The following is a 21,987-nucleotide window of genomic DNA, read 5'->3' as shown; positions in this document are numbered from 1 at the left end:
TAAAACTAAAAGCCCTGTGGTGTTTTTGTCGATTAAGCGAACGTCAAACATGATCAAAAGTGTCAAGGTTCGTTTATGGACCCAATTTTAAAATTAAAGTTTAAATATGATGTAGCCGTTATTTGAGAGGGGAAAAAAATGGTAAAATAGTTGCAGTAACATGCTCTTTCGTGTCATTAAATAAAAACAAGATTTCATTAAACATTTTAGGACCCAATTGAAATACAGTTCGTTGAATTGTTTTTGTATTGTACAACAATACACAAATTGCTTTTCAGGACAATAAGGGATGGTACACAAATTATGTCACGCTAAATTTCCACTTTTTCGACCCCCTCCCCCCCGCTTTGTCACACTTTTTGTATAAGTTCTCCGAAAATTTTGTAAGGCTTGCCACGCTTGGCTCGACCCCCCCCCCCTTGGAGCGTGACGTAATTTGTGCATGACCCCTAAGGCTATCCATGAGGACTTTCCGCGATAGGACTGACAGCTAAATTTGTGCATGCAGCCGAAACAGAAGAGTAAACAAAACATGCGAGTGTTGCCAGAGCTTAACATTCTCCTTTGTAATCGAACGGTCACTCCGATCGCGAAACGTCAAAAGCTCATAGTAAACATAAAACCAACTGATTGCATCTGTCTCGTGGATTGCCTTATACATGAACAATATATCGTATTGTATTTTCAAAATGTATCAAAAAATATCTATATTTGTATTGTTACGATACTTAACAACCCATACATTATATACGCGGTTCCTGTATGATTGAATCGGTGATAATGCGCCCAAAATGGCCATTTTTGCCACCTACCCGCCCCCTCGTAACACATTTTGTATGAATATTTTGAAAATTTTGTATGAGCTGTAACGTTTTGTGGATACCCACCCACCCCCTTCAGCGTTATGAAATTTGTGAACAGGCCCTAGACACCCTTACCCATAAATACACATTTTATTGATTATCGAATTTGGCGTTAAGTTTAACAATATATCAACAAAACTACTTGACTTTTCACTTTATGGAAGATAGGGGTCCCATTGGTTCCATCACAGATTTTTCATGTTTACTCTAACGATGCTAAATGCCTTACTGCAGGACGTCAAATTCAACTTTAATGCGTAGTATGCACCTAAAACCGTAAAGCGCTCAAGTAAAATTTCTCTATTTTACCCAAGTAATTTTGACAGCTGATCCAGTACGAGCGAAATGTCACTTATACTTGCGGAATAATTGAGCGGCACATTTTTTCGTACGGAAAAGTGACAGCTCCATTTGATATGCACGGCAGGCGTTACTGACGTTATGAAATCAGCTCTACTTATCAGCAGCGTACAGCTCAAGTAATTTGGGTACCATGGTAGAATTAAGAACTGCACCAACGATTTTCAACCGACTACACAAATCTGTTAAGTTTACTATAATCTGGTGAAAATCACTGAGCAGTGCAGTAAATTTGACTATGTCCATAGTAGCATCCACTACAAAGCATTGTATTTCAAACCGTGACACCCACCGTACAACACAGTGTGGTCAAAAGTATGATGCTAAACTTCTCAAATCAAGAATGTTTATAGTCAAAAAGACTACAACTCTGGTTAAATCAACAGAAGAAATTTTCTTGTGTAGTGATGTTGACTATGTTTTGGTAGAGTTAACAGATTAATGTAGTCGGTTGAAAATCGTTGGTGCAGTTCTTAATTTTACCATGGATTCAGTAGTTTCTACAATAAAATTCATTTCAGTGTGCTGTTTACAGAAACCTGTACAGCGGAGATTCGCTGGTTGGAAAACGACTACCTTCCATCTAGCAAATCTAGCGAACGACTGACAGTTGGTGAAAATGCTCCAGACTAACGCATCTTTAGCGCAAATCATCACGAAACGCACGTATACATACACATTTGTTCTGTATATGCGAAGGTACTCAGACGTCAAAATCAGTTGGATACCTTCTCTTGACATTCGAGTGCTTTTTAGTTAGCATTTTTTCCAACCAGCGAACATCCAACCATCGATTAATTCCATGTAGCGCACCCCCAACGAGCGAATGAATCCCCACTGTAGCACTACGCTCCCCATCATCAACATCATCATTGATTTACCTTCTACCTATTAGCAACTTTTTGCATCTCATCAATCTACGCGCATCGTTCTGCAGAAGATGTTAGCGTATAAAGGACGTCAAATCTAGAATAAGGGTTTATTCACATATTTCATAACGCTAAAAATGGCCATTTTAGACACCCACCCACCCCCTCGTAACACTTTTTGTATGAATATTTTACGAATTTTGTATGAGTCGTAACACCATGGAGACACCCAACCACCCTCTTCAGCGTTATGAAATTTATGAATGAGCCCTAATGTACTGATCTAGAAAATCGGATTTTATCCGAACGTGCGGTGATCTGAGAGTGTCGCCCCGCTCGCTTTTCCCAGCAAATTATCATCAATGGTTGATAAAATTGCTTTTATCAATTCCAAAAATTATAATACTGGATAATCAAATCTGCATGGATAAAACTCGAATTCAAATCAAAAATTATGATTTATGATCGAATAAGGATTAAAAAAGCATTTTTTTACATCTTTATTCACGATAGTTTTAGCCTTGGGTATTTATTTACCCTTTTTACATTTCTGAATTTTCTCGCTTTCTGACAGATATTGATGCTATTCCGAAATGAGTATTTTTTTACCCATTAAAGGGTGTCTGTAAACGACCGTGTACGGAATGGCGTTGAAATCGCGTCTCCGTGCACATTTTTGTTTCCGTGTGTCGTTTATTTTTCAAAATCCCCGTTCAATCATTTTTGCGTGCAGTGGCTGCATACTTCAATAAATGTCAAAAGTGACGTTTATCGTACTACGTGTTTACGTTCGTTGTGATGCGTTGTCAGTCAGTCTTGCACAGAAAGGGGAAAACATCTCGAGATCAGTGAGCAGATTTTGCTTCATTTCCGCAGTTTCAGTGCAACAAAAGTTACAATTCAACGACGCATTTTATGCAAAGGTACAGAAATCAATCTAATTGCACTTGCTAAGACAGCAGAACATTAGTTGTTAGTGTAGCAAACGAAGGAGGCCCCCGAAAATGTTGGATTTGTTCACCATTTTTACCAAGGGCGGAATCGTCCTCTGGTACTTCCGAGGCACTAATCAAATATTCGCCCCCTCGGTGAATGCGCTCATTCGAAGCGTAATTCTACAGGTAATGTCTATTTGGGTTGTTATTGAGAAAGGTACCTTCAAGGTTTTGCATTTTTTTTACATTGCAGGAGCGATCTGGAGTGTACGATCACGATGGATTATCGCTTCAGTACAAACTGGACAATGAATTCGAATTGGTTTTTGTCGTCGCATTCCAAAAGATCCTTCAGCTGTCGTACATTGATAAGTTCTTGAGCGATGTCCACTTGGAGTTCCGTGATAAGTACAAGAACGACCTTAGGGTTGAAAATCGGAATTATTCAAATTTCAACTTCCAAGATGATTTCACGCGCATTTTGGAACAGGCCGAAAAGTGGGGACGAATGCAGGCAACGCTTCCGAAGCAAATGCGTAGCTACGAAGATTCCCATAAATCTAAGAAGACGGTTGCATCTATGATTGAGCGCAAGGGTGAAGAGAAGCCAGTTGGGGGTAGCAAAAAATCGGTAAAAATTGTAGAAACTAAGAATGAGGTGCCGGAGACGATTGTTCCAGATCAGATGAATGGAGCAAATGACGATGTTATCTTGGAAAATCGTAAGAAAATGATGGAAAAGCTCAACAAGAAGAAAGGAGATAAGCCAAAGTCTCCGAAATCCCCTCCTCAAAAGTCAGGAAAGCAAATGCGTGTCTGGGACTTGGGAGGCAACACTAGAGATTTGCCCAATTTGGATCGCTCCAAAGACAAACCGGAAGACATGAAGAGCGATTTTACACCGACCAATGCCATTATTGGTACCATGAAGGGAGGAATTCAGGATATGGAAGTTGAAAGCGATAGCGAATACTCCGAGGATGAAGATGAAGAGGAGGTACAAGCCTATGCCAACAGTTCCAGTGCTGCACCAGTTAAAAAATCCGGTGGTGTCTTCTCCTTGTTCAAGGGCTTGGTAGGATCGAAGAATCTTACTCGTGAAGACATGCAGCCAGCGTTGGACAAACTTCGCGACCATTTGATATCCAAAAACGTTGCATCCGATATTTCTCACAAGTTGTGCGAATCGGTAGCGGTCAAATTGGAAGGAAAAGTCCTCGGAACATTCGACACCATTGCCACGACTGTTAAGAATACATTGACCGAAGCGTTGGTTCAAATCCTATCACCAAAGCGTCGCGTAGACATTCTTCGCGATTGCTTGGAAGCTAAGAAAAACAAGCGCCCTTACGTGATGAGCTTTTGCGGAGTGAACGGCGTGGGAAAGTCTACCAACTTGGCAAAGATATGTTTCTGGCTGATTGAGAACAACTTGAATGTGTTGATTGCTGCTTGCGATACGTTCCGAGCTGGAGCTGTTGAACAGCTTCGGACTCATATGAGGCATTTGAATGCTTTACACCCACCGGAGAAGCACTCGGGAAGAAATATGGTACAACTTTACGAGAAGGGCTATGGAAAAGACGCTGCCGGTATTGCGATGGAAGCCATACGGCATGCCAAGGATTCGGCCGTCGATGTGGTCTTGATTGACACCGCTGGTCGGATGCAGGACAACGAACCACTTATGAGAGCGTTGGCTAAATTAATTAAGGTACGTATTTAGATTCGATGATAATTATTTTATTATGTTATTGGGGCAGTAGGGTGTTAATAAGCAGCGTGACCGTGCACCGGAAAATTTGGAAAACATGAAATACAGTTAACTCTCCCTTACTCGATATTCCGTATCTCGATATCGAGTTAGAGGACCATAGTAAAAGTTGGTTTTCATAACTAACTCGATGGTCCCTTGGATCGCAGTTGCTCTGATTTTGTGTTCTGTAACTCGATACCTCCCTAACTCGATGGTCCCTTCAACGTAGAGTTAGGGAAAGTTGACTGTATCCGGGAATTTCACATCACCGGGAGAAAATCGGGAAATACACGTGAATTTAAATTACTACCGAGAAGATGCATATTTTGGATAATAACCGAGAATTACCTTAGCCATGTACTCCTTAAAGAAATGGGGAAAATGACAGGTGAAGATGAATCGAATCATAACCTTAAATTTTCAAGAGCACAAATCTAGAGAACCAAACATCCGTTTGAGCTGAAAACTTAATCGATTGGTCACTAGCTGGTGGTGACAAATCGATTAAGTTTTCAGCTCAAACGGTTATTCGGTTCTCCAGATTTGTGCTCTTGAAAATTTAAGGTTTGGCTTCGATTCATCTTCACCTTAATGATCTCAAATATGTTTATCTGATTTAATCAAAACTTGTTTAATGTAATAATAAGGACTGCGCGGATGGGCTAAGAGAAAGACTCAAATTCAAACAACTAATAGTAGTTTACGGAAGAAGTTGCAGAATAATGATTTTTACAGCCCGAGTGTTAAATTTATCCTACGATGCATGCCGAGTAGGATAATTACGACGAGTGCTGTAAAAATCGAGTTCTGCAACGAGTTACGTACAATTTTTTTTGCAATTTCGTTGAAGACCACTTGAGGGCATCATAAATAATATCGGAATGCATTCACCATTATTTTACAATTTCTAAAAAAATGTTGTGTAATGATTCATTACGCAACTCAAAACAGTTGCGTAATCAGAAAGCGTTGCGTAAGGAATCATTACAGCACTGATTTCAGTTGCGTAATGACTATTCCCGCACTGCATACTTCAGTGCAGGATAGTAGACCGTTTCATGACAGATTGGCGTGATGAAAAAAAAAATAACGTTTTTGCAATTTCTCATCGTAATAGGCTGTTTTTCATCACACCAATCTGTCATGAAAAGGCCTACTTTCCTGCACTGAAGTATGCAGTGCGGGAATAGTCATTACCTAATTGAAACCAGTGCTGTTATGATTTATTACGCAACGCTTCCTCATTACGCAACGCTTCCTCATTACGCAACTGTTTTGAGTTGCGTAATGATTCATAACACAACAATTTCTCAGAAATTGTAAAATAATGGTGGATGCATTCCGACATAATTTCTGATACCCTCAAGTGGTCTCCTACGAAATTGCAAAAAAAAATGTACGTAACTCGTTGCAGAACTCGATTTTTACAGCACTCGTCGTAATTATCCTACTCGGCAAGCCTCGTAGGATAAATTTACGACTCGTGCTGTAAAAATCATCATTCTGTAACTTGTTCCGTAAACTACTATTTTGCAATTTATCATCGTAATAGGCTGTTTTTCATCACGCCAATCTGTCATGCAACGGCCTACTTTTCTGCACTAAAGTATGCAGTGCCAGAATAGTCATTACGCAACTGAAACCCGTGTTGTAATGATTCATTACGCAACGCTTTTCCGTTACGCAACTGTTTTGAGTTGCGTAATGAATCATCACACAACCATTTTTCAGAAATTGTAAAATAATGGTGAATGCATTCCGATATAATTTCTGGTGCCCTTAAATGGTTTTCTACAAAATTGCAAAAAATGTTGTACGTATAGCTCGATGCAGAACTTCATTCTGCAACTTGTTCCGTAAACTATCATTATTGTGAGAGAATAGTCTATACAGTTTGGAGGCTTGATTCGTTATCACTGGCGCGGGAAGTGGGCAGGACAGGTAGGACATGTATTACGCACAAAAACACCTGGGTAGGACAGTCAAAGGATTGTAGTTTTTGAGAAGTATCGGGAACATCCATAGTGGATTTTCAGAATATTCTTGAAAATAAGTTATCAAAGTATTGCTGAATCTCTTGACGATTTTCAGAATTATTCGTATAGAACTCCCACAGCACACTCTCCAGAAGTACGTACTTGATTTAAAATTGCCGTTGGAATTTCTAGGAGTACCCAATTCTTAGTTAATGATAAAAAAAATGATTTGATCAATTTCCTACTGATATATTTTGGCATCTTCTATGAAAATATTTAGAGAAGATTATGACAATTATTTGAATGATTTTGTTTGCAAAATTGATGAAGAGATTGTTTAGTATGTTTTCAGGGTCTTATTCAGGGATCTCTCCAAAAACGCTTCTAGAGATTTCCTTTTCAATACATTCTCCCAGAAATTCTAATGGTGATTTTTCAAAAGATGCTTAGACGAATTTCTCCAGAATTTGCTCTAGGACTTCCTTGAGAACTCCAAAGTACTACCTCCACTAATTTCCTCGAGTATTATTTTGATTTTGTTTTCCAAAACTATCCTAGAATTTCCTACAGATATTTTTTCACTAATTCTTCAACCAAATTCTCCAGTTGTTACTCTAGGAGATCTTCCAAAGGTTTCTACAGAATTGCTATTCGAAAGTGTTTGAAAAAATAGCTAAAGGAGTTTTTTATTCAAGAAACCATCAAGAATTCCTCCGCCTGTTCGTGTAGATTTCTTCAAGAATTCATCTACGATTTTCTCCCAGAAATCCAAAATTTCACGAAATGTTGTTCGAACATTTTTTTTCTAGGATTTTTTCCAGGACTTCACCCAAGTATTACTCTTGCAGTTCTACCAACCAAAAGTTTCTCAAAAATCATATACAAACTTCAAAAATTTATTTAAGTTTTATTAAATTTTTCGAATAATTCTTTTGATCATTCCTACACAAATTTGTATGAAGATTCTGTCTAATGCTTTTCGAGAAATTTCTTCAGAAAATCTTGAGGAACAATAACCCTAGATTCGATTATCTTGGCAAGTTATCTAGGAAATCTTTTAAAACTTCCCCAAGAGTTCAGGTGTTATTTCAGTGATCCTTGTTAATTAAGAGTGTATTTATAACTTACACTAATTTCATCAGAGGTTACTCTAGATTTTTTAGAAATACCAAACGAATTGATTTATTCGAAAAAAATGTTTTGGCCTGAAGTACTTACTTGATGGGCTACAATCCGCTACGTTGAATCTACGCCGAATGGATAATTCTTCTCCACTGGGCTCGGTCCTGAGCCAATCGCTTCCAGTCGCCCTGAACGTTAAGTGCCCTTAAGTCCTCTTCAACTGCAAAAAGCCAACGTGTGCGCGGCCTACCACGAAGCTGACGGCCTCGTCCGGGTTCTCTACTGAATATTATTTTTGTTTGTCGTTCTTCCGGCATTCGTACCACGTGACCAGCCCAACGCAGCCTGCCGTGTTTTATGAGCTTGATAATATCCACTTCTTTATATACTTGGTACAACTCATGATTCATGCGACGCCGCCAGATGCAATTTTCTTGTTTACCGCCGAGTATTGTTCGCAGCACTTTACGCTCAAAAACTCCAAACGCTTTCCGGTCGACCTCTTTTAACGTCCAGGATTCATGGCCGTATAGAGCAACCGGAAGGATAAGAGTCTTATATAGCGCTAATTTTTTTTTCGTCTGCAGGCTACGGGAGTCAAGCTGGTTACGGAGCCCGTAAAAAGCCCTATTCGCAGCTGCAAGACGCCTTTTCACCTCGCGGGTAACATCATTGTCGCACGTCACTAAAGTACCAAGATACACAAATTCTTCCACTACTTCAAATTTTTCACCACCTAGCACCAGGAGGAGACATCCATAGTAAAAAACCTAAAATAAAAGCATTCAAAACTTACTTGTAAAAATCTCAAAGCATTACTGGAAGTATGTCTGTAAAAATCTTAGAAGGAATCTGGAACAATCGTAATTCGGTCCGGTTAGTTGCGATATTCCTTCCTTTGACGAGCCCATAACCTAATGTAATAATAAGGACTGGGCGGATGGACCAAGAGAAAGACTCAAACTCAAACAACTAAATAACGTTTATTAGGAGAGAATGGTTTGAAGGCTTGATTCGTTATGAACTCCACTAGCGCTTGTCAGTATCTCATGGCTTGCTCAGCAAGGCCTACTTCTTCATTTTTTAACATTATAATGTGATATAATGGCATATGTGATAACAAGCTTAATTCTTTAGATTTGAACTAGAAATGACTTTTATAAATCAGTCGGAAACAACGGATTTTCAATATGCGATGTATATCCCAAGAAACATTATAATCATTTTAAAGAGACAAACCAGCTCAGGGCTGAAAGTCTCTATAATAAAGCAATAAAAAAATATAATCATTTATTAAACAATTTTTCACAGCTACACACTGAATAGTTGCTTTATTACATTACTTTGCAGTTGCTACGCACACATTATTCAAGCAAGTCTGGCGAAATTATTAGGCTACTTATCATTTAGTGATTCTAATCATTTATATTGTATTGTAATGATGTTTATTCAGGTTTCACTTAGCCTAATAAGGACTGTTGATTTAACAACGCTAATTTAACAAACAATATTATTGCAGTTTAATTCAGCATCATGTTTAACAACATTTTAATTATTTCCATATGAAGCCTTTGTTCAGGCATTGTTCATGTTATAAATGGTAATTGACTAGAAACCAGTCTTGGGAACTGTGACCACAATTCACCACAGTTCATCGATTCTGCCATTCAACCAAAACACAAAGCAGCAGCAGCATCAATACCATCAGGCGTTGCGCTGCCAACGGTTCACACACTGCTTGAATGTTTTTGTCTCTCCACTATGACCGTTTTCGGGCAGCCATTCCAAGGTGAATGATTAAAAAAAGTGTTAAATCATTCAATCGCTAATATTTCGCTAGTATTTTCAACTAATTAAAATCTATTAGCTCTAACAGAAAGAGCACAATCATTCCGTTGCGATACATATAAACAAGTTCAATTTCATGCTGCCTTTATCGAGCAAAAATGCAAAACCCCGAAAACCGCAAAAATCGTGTCACCACTGTGCTCGAGTCATTGCGCATTCGGGGTTGTAAAACGTTAAGAAGAAGAAGAATACAGCTTTGAAGAGCCGTGACATTTTTTGGTTTTGAACGGTCATAGTTTGCTTTGGATTTTGATGGTCGTGTAGAAAGATGTAAATGTAGAGGCGGTAAATGTTTGCTCCAGTACTTTTCTCATCACTGCTAGAAACTATTATTAAAACTGTTTTATAACTTAAATAACTAAAATAGTATGAAACTTAAATAAAACAACAACTGATATGATTAGACTCCGTCACATGCCACGGCTCAAGCTAGCTCTTTATTATTCAGCTCTCAGTCTCTTTTCTGAAGCGTTACATGCTAACGCTTAATTACCGTGATGCTACCATATTTCGCGCACGCTCCTAATTTCGCTCACTACCATTTAATTCATATTTGTTGATACCTATTGGACTACATAAATGCATGTTATGCAACCATGGCTGAAGTAGAATTATTCAAAATACTAGCCAACTAAAATTTATTTCGCAAAATCTGTTTAAAATCTCAATGAGCGAAATTAGGAGCGCGCGCGAAATATGGGTACTTTACGGTATAAAGTAACAGGACAGACACCACAGTTCTCCCTTCTTAAGAAAAGTCAATCAACTCAATTTCAGAACATGGATATTAATAAGATTATTTCAATAATTAAAAACACTTCAATAATTCGAACTCAAACTCGTTGATGGTAGTGAAGCAGCTCCAGCTTGTTCGCGCCTAGCTGATTAATGTAGTTCTCGAGCGAGTGTTAATGGGACTTCTAGCATGTTTGGCCTTCTTTCGTTGGGAAACATCTTCTGGTCTCGGGACATCTGAGAATCCGTAGAAATCTTCATCCTCATCGATTGACTCCCTCTTAAGTTTGTTCATTGTAGTGGTTGGCAGTTGTACCACTGTCCGACTTCGTTTGGGTTCGTAAGCAGCTATTCAGCATGACCATGCTGAGGGTCGTGGGTTCGAATCCCGCTGGTCGAGGATCTTTTCGTAATGGAAATTTTCTCGATTCCCAGGGCATAAAGTATCTTCGTACCTGCCACACGATATACGAATGCAAAAATGGTCAATCGGCAAAGAAAGCTCTCAGTTAATAACTGTGGAAGTGCTCATAAGAACACTAATCTGAGAAGCAGGCTTTGTCCCAGTTGGGACGTAACGCCAGAAAGAAGAAGAAGAAGCAGCCTTCAACTGGGTTCGTAAGCAGCCTTCAACTGATCAGAATCTGGAAAACATTATCAGACTTTCTTTTTATGAACACAGCTTCCAACCATCTTGGAAATTTGTTAACATTTTCGTAAAATATCTTATCCCCTGCCACCAGCTTATTTAAATCATCCTGAGGACCATTAAAAACTGCTGAAGAAGAACCCGATTCGTCCTTTAACACAGCACTTTCTGCTTTTCGCTCGGCATCACTTAAAAAACATTTGTAGGTTTTATGCGGATTGATCAAATCCAACAACATTTTTGGTTTGTGTGAGAGCATTTTTTCATAAGGAAAAATCCCTTCGTCACCAGAGCAACTATTTCTATGTTGATCAGAAATAAATTTAACTTGTCATCCATGTCTAAAGCTTTCGTTTTATTGTCAAGCAAAAACTTTTTCAATACCTCTTTAGCAATTCTCATCATCCTTTCAGCTTTGCCATTACTGGCAGGATGGTAAGGAAGACTTTTGAACACCTTAATACCGTGGTTCTCTAAAAACCCGACAAATTCGTAGCAGTTAAAAGGCGGTCCACCATCGGTGACTATCACATCAGGCAGACCAAACCTTGCAGAGGCGAATTTCTTGTTCACAATTCTTGCAGTTGTACCTGAACGCATCCATTCGACTTCAAGCCACTTGGTATGACTGTCCACAATCAAAAGAAAATTGTTGCCCTCCAAGTAAAAGAAATCCGTATGCAAACGACTAAAAGGACGAGTAGTTGCAATCCAAGTTCCAGTTGCATCTGGTTTCCTAACTACTTCCATTTTAGCGCAGCTATCGCAAGATTTCACAAAGTCGTTTATGTCCGATGTAAGTCCTGGCCAATACACTGTTCTCCTAGCCAATGTTTTCATCTTTACAATCCCTTGATGATTTGTATGCAATAACTTCAAAATTCCTTCTCTCAATGAGTAAGGAACTACTACCTTATCTTCAAGCATCAACACGTTGTCAACCAGTTGAAGTTTGAACATTTGGGCATGAAAATCTCTATATTGAGTAGGAACAACTTTAGGCCATCCAAAAGTAATGCAATTTATTATTTCAAACAAATACTTGTCTGCTTGTGTTTCTTTTGAAACTAACGCCAACTTAATGGGTAAATCATTTGAAAAATTTAGGCTTTTTATGTATTCCTGATCCAAACCTCCTGGTATTCTCTGATCCAGTGGAAATCTGCTGCAAAAATCAGTGTTTGGACAAACTGCCGCCGTCTCCCAAATATATGACCGGCGCAGAGCTCTACTGTCTGCTACAACAATAGCGCATACTACCGTAAGGACGCCATTCACCGCTCATGCTCCATTCACCGCTCATTGAATTATTTTGAAAAATCTGATCAAATTTTCGCTATAAAAGTCATCAACATGTATTAGTATACCAGAATGGATTGTATCAGAATGAAATTCATATGATTTAATATTATATACTATTTATAAAAAATAATTTTAGGCTGTTTAAGGCGGTAAACATGAGTTGAACAATGATTTTATTATGGCAGATCGAAAAATGCTTCTTAGCTGGCACGCTTTAATATGTTGTTGTTGTATAGTACAAAGATAAAAACCAGCTAATGGAAGTAAATTAATTCCAACTAATTGTGTATATAGAGCCTCACACTTAAGATGAGCGGTGAATGGCACCCTACACATGTATCATTGGCATACATGTTATTCGGTATCATTATACTTTGTTCACACTTCAACTTCTTTCCTGCAAAAACAAATGTTTTATCTTGCGTGTAGCGCAAAAAGCTGCGAAAAATATCGTAAAACCAATTTTTGACAGAATTTTATGTGTTGAACTGCTGTTAAATGAGCGGTGAATGGCGTCCTTACGGTACACCACAACGTAGAATAAGTTAGACGTCTGATTTGTGATCGGTTTTTAATTGTAAATAAATATGTGATATAAATGTATACCTTTCTTTGCCGTACGGATGAATCGAGCCCACAGTCCCTACCACTTGCTCGATCAATCAGCATTCCCTAATTTACTTTCAGGGCGGTACTCAATTACAGAATTGTAAATTGAGAGTTCCATCACGTAACGTTGTAATCTAGTTACAAACATAGAATTTCGTCCATCCTTCCCAAAAATACCAATTAAAGGTTTATGATCAGTAAATATTTTGAATTGCTGGCCAAACTTATGGATTTTTTTATAACGCATACCAAAGCCAAAGCCTGTAAATGTAATATTGGATACTTTTTTTGCGCCGCCTTTAAGGAAAATGAAGTAAAACATATAGGACGTACAACCCCATTTTCCGTTTGTGTTAAAACTCCCCTTAAACCATAGGTGCAAGCGTCTGTGACAACTATAAAAGGTTTTTTTGGATCACAAAAAGCGAGGAGATTAGCGTTCAATAAATTTTGTTTGCTTTGTAGAAAAGCATCATAACATTCAATTGACCATTCAAAACGAGCATCCTTTTTCAAAAAATTGTACAAACACTTAAGCTTTTTTGAAATATTTGGCACAAATTTGTTGTAATAATTGATTAATCCGAGATATGCTTTAAGCTCTTTTACGTTTTCTGGTGTTTTAGCTTTTTCAATTGTGGAAATTTTGTCGGGTAATCCATCACCTGTGATTAAATGTCCTAGGTATTGCAAAAAGGAAACAAAAAATTTACATTTTTTTTAACTTACATGAGTATTTGCATTGGAGAGTCTTTCAAGAACTTTCTCCAACTTGTCCATACATTCTTTAGCGTCTTGCCAGCTATGAGCACGTCATCAAGATAACAGCACACCCCATTTAGCCCTTTCAGGACCTGGCCCATGACTTGCTGGAACAGAGCTGCGCTGGAACTAGCACCTTGAGGCAGTCGATTATAACAGTAGAGTCCTTTTATTGTATTTATTACAACATACTTTTTTGATCGTTTAAGTCAAGCGAGCAGAAAACTTTACAACTTGCTAGAGATGCAAAACTGTCCTCTGCTAGAGGAAGAGGATAAGTATTTGGAATCAAGATTTTGTTTAATGACACTTTGCAGTCAATTACCATTCTAACTTCTCCATCCTTTTTCATTACAGCTGTGATCGGGGAGGCCCATTCACTCGCCTGAATGGGAGTGATTACTCCCTGATTCTCCAACATGTCCAAATGTTCCAAAAACTTATCTTTTATTTTGAAAGGCACTTGATACTAGAGATGGGCAAAATGATCAAATTTTAAGAGCGAGTCGTAGGTGACTCACTCACAAAAGTGAATCGACTCTTTTGATCGATTCGGTGACTCTTTTATAAAACCAAAAATAAATCATGTATTTTACACAAGAAACAAAAAGTATAACAGTTTTTGAATGAGAATATTTTTCGTACAGTAGCTTTAACTATTAATACATGTTCGAATTGTTTGACTATGACAGTTGCAACTCGAAAATATGATTCATAGTAAACTTTTAAGCCCTCTTCCAAAATATTAGGTGCAAATGAATCATGACTCTTTTGAAAAGAACCGTGATTCGTTCACTCATTTTCGAGAGTCGACTCTTTTGAATGATTCGTGAGTGAGTCGCCCATCTCTACTTGATAGGGGGAGATCCCCCAGTACCGGACACTTAAGCCACTAAATTCATAATTCGAAAAATATTGATTTTATGGGCTCATGTTACCCATTTATGATAAATATTATCATTTTTATAGTGTACAAAAATAAATTTGAAAATATAAATACGAATTATGATAATGCATTTTGATGATGTATTTTAGTATCAAATTGATCGATCTTGAAAGGTGGCACCCAATACCGGACACGATCTGGAAATGCCTCGAATTCTGCAAATACGAACATCATTGAATGTGTACACTATAGGAATAGTTTATAATTACCAGTTCAATGCATTTACAAGAATAATTTGCGTTTTTCTTACATTGAAAGATGCCTATCAAATACCTCTTCCATATATGATGAAAAATAGCACATTTTACGATGTTGTACTGAATGTTCATTCTTCTTCATTTTATTGCATGTTTGATACCATGATCGACGGAACCCATGAAAAATGAAAGTATTTTGAGACACTGGTGCAATAATTACAAATATATCATATAACAAATTAAGCTGTCCGAAACTGAGGGACAGGAGGTGCTTATCGAAAATTGTAATTTGTCCATATTTAGTTCAATTATGGTACAAAATACATTCATGCTATCAAATAAGGATTACGTTCGATCATGCTTGCGTGATCCAAAGTTTTTTTTTTATATTCAAAATAATTACTAAATAGGCTCAAAATTAAGAGAATACGTCAATTTTGTAAAGATTTTCAAACTTTTCTACTTTTTTAAAAAGGCGTGCATATTTCAAGGATGTGTTATTCTACGCAAACATTAGTCTACATAATAGCTTTCTTTTCTACTAATACACCATCTTGATTGGACCGTGACTTCTCAATGTTTCGACCTTGTCCGGTATTGGGTGCTGTCCGGCACTGGGGGATCTCCCCCTACGCTTTTCTGAAAATCGGTTGTTCTGATTTCAAAGCTAGTTCCGCTTCAAAACCTGTAATTGGCTCAGTAAAGTCTTTTTCGAACACTTTAGAGTATTTTTGCTTGATCGTACTTAAAATCTGTTCCGTATTTTTTGTGATATCTAAACTGTTTACTGAGCGAGGTGGCATGAATTGGTCCTTCCAGTTTGGATAGAACACCTTCATCCAATCTCTACCAAGAAGCGGTGTGAAATTCTTGTAACTTTTCAGAACAATCAATTTCCTTTCAGCGCTAAAACCATTCAAAATAACTTCAACTGTGATCTCTCCAACAACAGCGATTTTGGATCCATTCACTACAACAAGTGTTTTATCACATTTGGATACCGGAATCGACGAGAAATTTTGCTTATACAATATTTTGCTGATAACTGCTACTGCTGAGCCCGTGTCTATTTCCATACTTAGCTGAAAACCTTGGATCGTAACATCAACCAAACACGCCTCTGTAGCCTTGTTGATACGGCCTATCATCATACAACTAATGTCAGAATCCTCTTCAGTTGAATTATTTACCCGTATTCTATTAAATTTATCGGTAATCGCAGTTTCTACGATTTCCTCCTTTTCAACGAAATTCACTGATTTTCCACGATTACTGTTAGCATTAGCATTAGCATTGAGCATTTCGCACAAAATTGTAGGTGGTACAGTCCTAGACCATTGTGTGAGGGTTGCCTCCTTCCCGTCCGTTACCAAAGTCAGAAATTTGGGACTAACCTCTAACTCTTAGACAAGATTGACGCATCCTCCAATAGTCGAGAGCTGTCCTGGCCACGTCCTTGTGAAAGCTGGGGAATGGGAAAGGATGATTGATTGAACACCTACTTAAGGAAGATGGAGAGAACTCTACGACCTCTCATATGTGTTATGGGATATTGTGGAATGTTGATGGAAAGGATAGTGCCATAGGATACGTTCGGTAAACGTTCTGGCCGACAAATGGTTGATATTTACGCATTGTGATCATGCGCTGCTGATCAGAACAAACTCACCAAATTCCTTTTTCGAACTGCAATCCGTCGCTCCTCTAACAATGAACAATAACGTGAACCGTAAACTTCTGCGTATCAAAATGCACGCAACGCACGAAAAATCGACAAAGAACTGTAGTTTATAATCCATCCCGAATGGAGCATCCAAAACACCGTTCAATTTTTATATTAACACGTTTAACACTTACAGGAGAAACGAGTTGCGCGAAACGAATTAAATTGCTGGAGCTATCACAGAGCATTCTCGAGTAAAATGCGAGCAAATCGAATAAAAGAAAAACAAAACTCCGCTAATGTCTGAAAAAAAAAACACTTTTATCACTTTGAAAAACATGTTCCCACAGAACATTTGCACGTGGCATAGCACCTTCCGCCGAATCTAATTTTCACAAGCCGAAACGCAAAAAAAAAACTCGGAACGAGGTAAACGTGTCACAAACTTCAAAACGCAGCACGGCTTGCTGCGATCTCATCCTGATTTTCCACGGTTATTGTTCTGTTGAAAATAGCAATTTTTACGAATATGGCCCTTACGTTTACAGTAATTACAAACCGCATTAGTATGAACATTCATAAAGCGATTTTCACGATTGTCCTGACGATAACTTCTAGGCCACTCACGATCACGATCATAGCGATTCATCAATTTCGGTTCTACTTTATCCAAACGAGCTTTCAGTTTTTTAATCATTTCGTCACTTCTTTTTCAGGGAAGATTGACTTTACCTCGTCGAAAACCTCATCTCCAGTCACAGAAATAAACCAGGACTGCTTTGTTTTAGCAGTCCTTCCCTGAAAAAGAAGTGAGCGAAATACCCTACGACGAAATGATTAAAAAACTGAAAGCTCGTTTGGATAAAGTAGAACACTTTATTCAGCTTACATAGTATCTCGAACCGCTCAACATAATTTTTGAATGACTTATGCCGTTGGTACTGGTCAATAGACCCAATCATACCAGGCGTAGTCATTTTAAAATGCTATTAAGTTTAGAAAAAAGGAACGAATCAATACTCTACTCACGATTGCAGCAGATCAGTCTCACCGTGTACTTGGCTGAAACTTGTAACTCGTCCCCTATACTATAGACGTTTACAGCATGCACCTCTGTACAGTGAAACCTTCGAAACGTGTCTCTGAAGTTTCAACGACAACGGGATCGTCTACCTCGTACTTCGGCTCGAAAACAACTTGCTGTAGATCCACTCGGCGCGATGTGCTTCTCACAACGTATGGGTTGAACTGTGAGCAGTGAGTAAGATGTTCACTATATCAGTTCTCTCTTTGCGAGACCTCCAGTGGTTCTCTCAAATGCTTGGTACTCTAATTTTCTCCCGAGTAATAAATCTCGCAACAGTAGCAGCAGCAATCTATCCACGAACCCAGCAACCAACAACTCAACAGCAACAGCACAGCAGTAGTAACTCAAACCTTTTGAGTCGATTTTCGAGCAGATCTCTCCTCTCGCACGGAATCTCCGATATGCTTATTGGAGAACAAAACTCTTTGTTCTGAACACAAGCTGTGGAATAAAAGAAAAGAAAGCAAAATGGTGTTACAACCACGCTAAGGCAATAAAATATACTTTTCTCAATATTAACTATTTAACCATTTCAAAGGACTCAACAGGTACTCTAATTGCTTTTTTTGTCAAAACAATTTGCAAGTAAAACCTGTCTGTCACTTTTACCAAGTTTCTTTAGTTGCTAGATCAAAGAAACTCTTCAAGTATTAGTACTTACGCTGACTCACTCTGGAAGTAACTTCCGTTTGAAATATCTGCACTTTTCTCAATTACTTATTTATCCGTCGTCGCCACTGTTATAAATGTTAATAGACTAGAAACTATTATTAAATCTATTTTATAACTTAAATAACTAAAATAGTAATAAGACTTCTTCTTATAAAACTTGAATAAAACAACAACCGATACGATTAGACTCCGTCACATGCCACGGCTCAAGCTAGACTCAGCTAGCTCTTTATTATTCAGCTCTTAGTCTCTTTTCTGAAGCGTTACATGCTAACGCTTAATTATAAAATAACAGGTCAGACACCACAGTTCACACAAATTTGGAGAAGTTATAAAGCGTGTCGTTGTATATTGACTTTATTCTATAACTACAATTCGCTTTATAAGCATTTATCTCAGCTTTTATTCAACTGCCACAAAATTAATTGAAAAATCAATAACAAAAATTCGCTTTACACTGTACTTAAAAATGCAGTGTATACTTTTACCATGAAGTAATAACCACTTTTAATAATTACCTGGATACTGGATTCAAACTCGTGACCTTCCCATCGTCAGCGGTACACCTTGGCATCTGCGCCATCCTTCAATTGATATATCAGCCTTCCAGTGCCCAATATAAACCAAAGCACACAATTTAGAAACTGATTATTCTGTCATTAGATGCAACATTACTTTGGTGAAGACTACATGTTGGTCGGACGTCCAGGATGTGTTATTTATTTTCAATTTGAAAAAAAATGTCGGCATATCAGTCTATAGACTAGGAAAAGTTGATGGACAAGGATGAACTTGTCATTTAAATAACGTCAATTTTCGTACAAAATCTACTTTTTCTCAAAGATAAGTTCACCTTCCTTCATTCAAGGCAAACCACTTCCCCTAGCCTATAAGCTTCATGGTTGTACTTTTTTCCTGCATTCGGTATGTTATCAATTATAACATTAAAAAAATAAATATAAAAAACTGTAAAAAATGATCTATTTCACCCGAATTTACAGTAATGATATTTCAATTGAATATTGAATTTCAAATATGATTGGCCAAACAACTATAGGTATTTCTGCCGCGTTAAAAAAAATTAGAAAACAGGTCGCCTTTTTAAGAAGTTGTTTATGCCATCGGCTGTCCTTCAAATTATCGTATCCCATTTTGAGCTTTTGATAACATTTGAATAAAATTTACCAGTTAAGTATTTGAAACATATTTTGCAAAAAGTCTACGCGAACAATTGGGATAGGAAGTAAGGGTTGACAAAAAGTCAACGTTTTTTTCATGGAGGGGTTGAAAACCTAAGTTTTTGTGTCCACGTGGTATATGTACAAGCCCTTGAGATTCAAATGGTAACTTCAATGTCTGGGATGAGCTAGCCTAGGGCTGAAAATCTTTTAAATTAATGTAATAAAAATTATAATAACTTTAATGATTTAAATGCTATCCTTCTTCTCAAACTTTCCAGGTAAATGAGCCCGACCTAGTGCTGTTCGTTGGGGAAGCTCTTGTCGGAAATGAAGCCGTAGATCAGCTGGTGAAATTCAATCAGGCCTTGGCGGATTATTCCTCAAATGAAAATCCCCACATCATCGATGGAATCGTCCTGACGAAGTTCGATACTATTGACGACAAAGTGAGTGCTTGGCTGATAACATTCTGTGTTCACTTCAATAATCTGTTCATTTTGTTTTCTTTAAAGGTGGGTGCTGCCATATCGATGACCTACATTACCGGACAACCAATCGTATTCGTCGGAACCGGACAGACATATACCGATCTGAAGAAGTTGAACGCTAAAGCCGTCGTACATGCGTTGATGAAGTAAATTACAAATCTATGCTTCAATTTGTGTCTGCCTGTGTTTTGATCTTAAGATTCAGATGTCATTGTGTCCCAGTTCCAATTTTGTATCATTTCTTCAACGAGTTTACCCAACGATTCTATTCCGCTTAGCAAAGACATTATAGAAATATTCCAGCAGGGTTAGACAATTGAAAATTTATCTCTTAGCTACTTATTGTTTTATTTCACGAAAATGTGTACCTAATAGTTTTTCGTTCTGGGATGTGTATTATCATTGTACTGTTTTGCTATTTTGTTGTGTTTTATAAATGGAAAACTATTATTCCCATCTCCGTAGTCCTAAAAATATATTGACGGGATGAAGCAGTTCTATGAAACTTTTCTTATTTTATATTTTTGAGTGAAATCTCGTAGATTGATGACACATTCCATGTACCATATCTTAGATCTGAGAAGTTATTTCGCGGACAATATAGTGGATATATCCTTTAGGGTGGGTAATGTGGGTTAATTCTACGAGTGGCGTGAGGTGAGAATTGTCGGTGTCGTATAGCGAGGTGAAAATTTTCCACTCGAGTGAAGTGACTCTACATCATACTTACATTGCGATGAGATTCTGAAAGAGAAGAATGCAGCGCGGGCGGTCATGCTGACAGAACGTGAAACGTTATAGACAGAAACGAAAGCAGCAGATCCGCCTCTTTCAGGAGAAAAAAACGCCGCCTGGAGGAGACGGAGTGCGAGCAGATGGAACAGCTGTGCCAGTCTCAAGAAACACGTAAGTTTTATCAGAAGCTCAACGCATCCCGCAACGGCTTCGTGCCGCGTGCCGAGATGTGCAGGGATAAGGATGGGAGTATTTTGACGGACGAGCGTGAGGAGATCGAAAGGTGGAAGCAGCACTTCGACGAGCACCTGAACGGCACTGAGAGCACTGGCAATGAAGGACAGGACAACGGAGGAAATGCCATCGTCCGTACTGCGGGCGATGTAAATCAACCAGCCCCCACTTTGAGGGAGGTTAAGAATGCTATTCACCAGCTCAAGAACAATATGGACCCGCAGAGGCTGACCATTTGTCTGCACCGGCTGATATGCACAATCTGGGAAACAAAACAGCTACCGGAGGAGTGGAAGGAAGGGGTAATATGGTATTTAATATGCCCCATCTACAAGAAAGGCGATAAGTTAGATTGTGAGAACTTTCGAGCGATCACCATTCTAAATGCGACCTACAAAGTATTATCCCAGATCATCTTCCGTCGTCTGCCACCTGTAGTAAACGAGTTTGTGGGGAGTTATCAAGCCGGCTTCGATGACGGCCGATCGACAACGGACCAGATCTTTATTGTACGGCAAATCCTCCAAAAATGTCGTGAATACCAGGTCCCAACGCATCACCTTTTCATCGATTTTAAGACGGCATACGATAGTATCGACCGCGTAGAGCTATGGAAAATCATGGACGAGAGCAGCTTTCCCGGAGAGCTCACGAGACTGATAAGAGCGACAATGGAAGCAGTGCAAAATTGTGTGAAGATTTCAGGCGAACACTCCACTTCGTTTGGATCCCGCCGGGGGCTACGACATGACATGGAGATAGACTTTCGTGCCTGTTGTTCAATATTGCGCTAGAAGGTGTTATGCGGAGAGCCGGGCTCAACAGACGGGGTACGATTTTTACGAGATCCAGTCAATTTGTTTGCTTCGCGGAGGATATGGACATTGTCGGCCGAACATTTAAAAAGGTGGCAGATTTGTACACCCGCCTGAAACGCGAGGCAGCAAAAGTTGGACTGGTGGTGAATGCGACCAAGATAAAGTACATGCTAGCTGGTG

The 21,987-nt window shown here is 38.5% G+C and overlaps 1 protein-coding gene across 1 annotated transcript; it reads left to right on the top strand.

The window, feature by feature from the left end:
• Window positions 1-2,873: 2,873 nt before the first annotated feature.
• On the top strand, window positions 2,874-20,537 carry LOC5579854 (signal recognition particle receptor subunit alpha homolog). Its single transcript, XM_001651480.2, has 4 exons — window positions 2,874-3,213; window positions 3,281-4,741; window positions 19,811-19,978; window positions 20,045-20,537. Exons 1-4 carry the CDS (start codon window positions 3,097-3,099, stop codon window positions 20,168-20,170), a joined length of 1,872 nt encoding a protein of 623 aa, XP_001651530.1. The 5' UTR covers window positions 2,874-3,096; the 3' UTR covers window positions 20,171-20,537.
• Window positions 20,538-21,987: the final 1,450 nt, after the last annotated feature.

Source organism: Aedes aegypti, chromosome 3 (assembly GCF_002204515.2).
Source record: "Aedes aegypti strain LVP_AGWG chromosome 3, AaegL5.0 Primary Assembly, whole genome shotgun sequence".
Classification (NCBI taxonomy): domain Eukaryota; kingdom Metazoa; phylum Arthropoda; class Insecta; order Diptera; family Culicidae; genus Aedes; species Aedes aegypti.
This window is presented reverse-complemented; position numbering and strand designations above follow the sequence as displayed.

Excerpts from the sequence above, each read along its gene's own strand:
- LOC5579854 (XM_001651480.2), top strand. The coding sequence starts at position 3,097 with ATGTTGGATTTGTTCACCATTTTTACCAAGGGCGGAATCGTCCTCTGG. Across the intron at positions 3,214-3,280 it reads TTCGAAGCGTAATTCTACAG|GAGCGATCTGGAGTGTACGA; the intron begins GTAATGTCTATT and ends TTTACATTGCAG. Across the intron at positions 19,979-20,044 it reads TCGATACTATTGACGACAAA|GTGGGTGCTGCCATATCGAT; the intron begins GTGAGTGCTTGG and ends TTTTCTTTAAAG.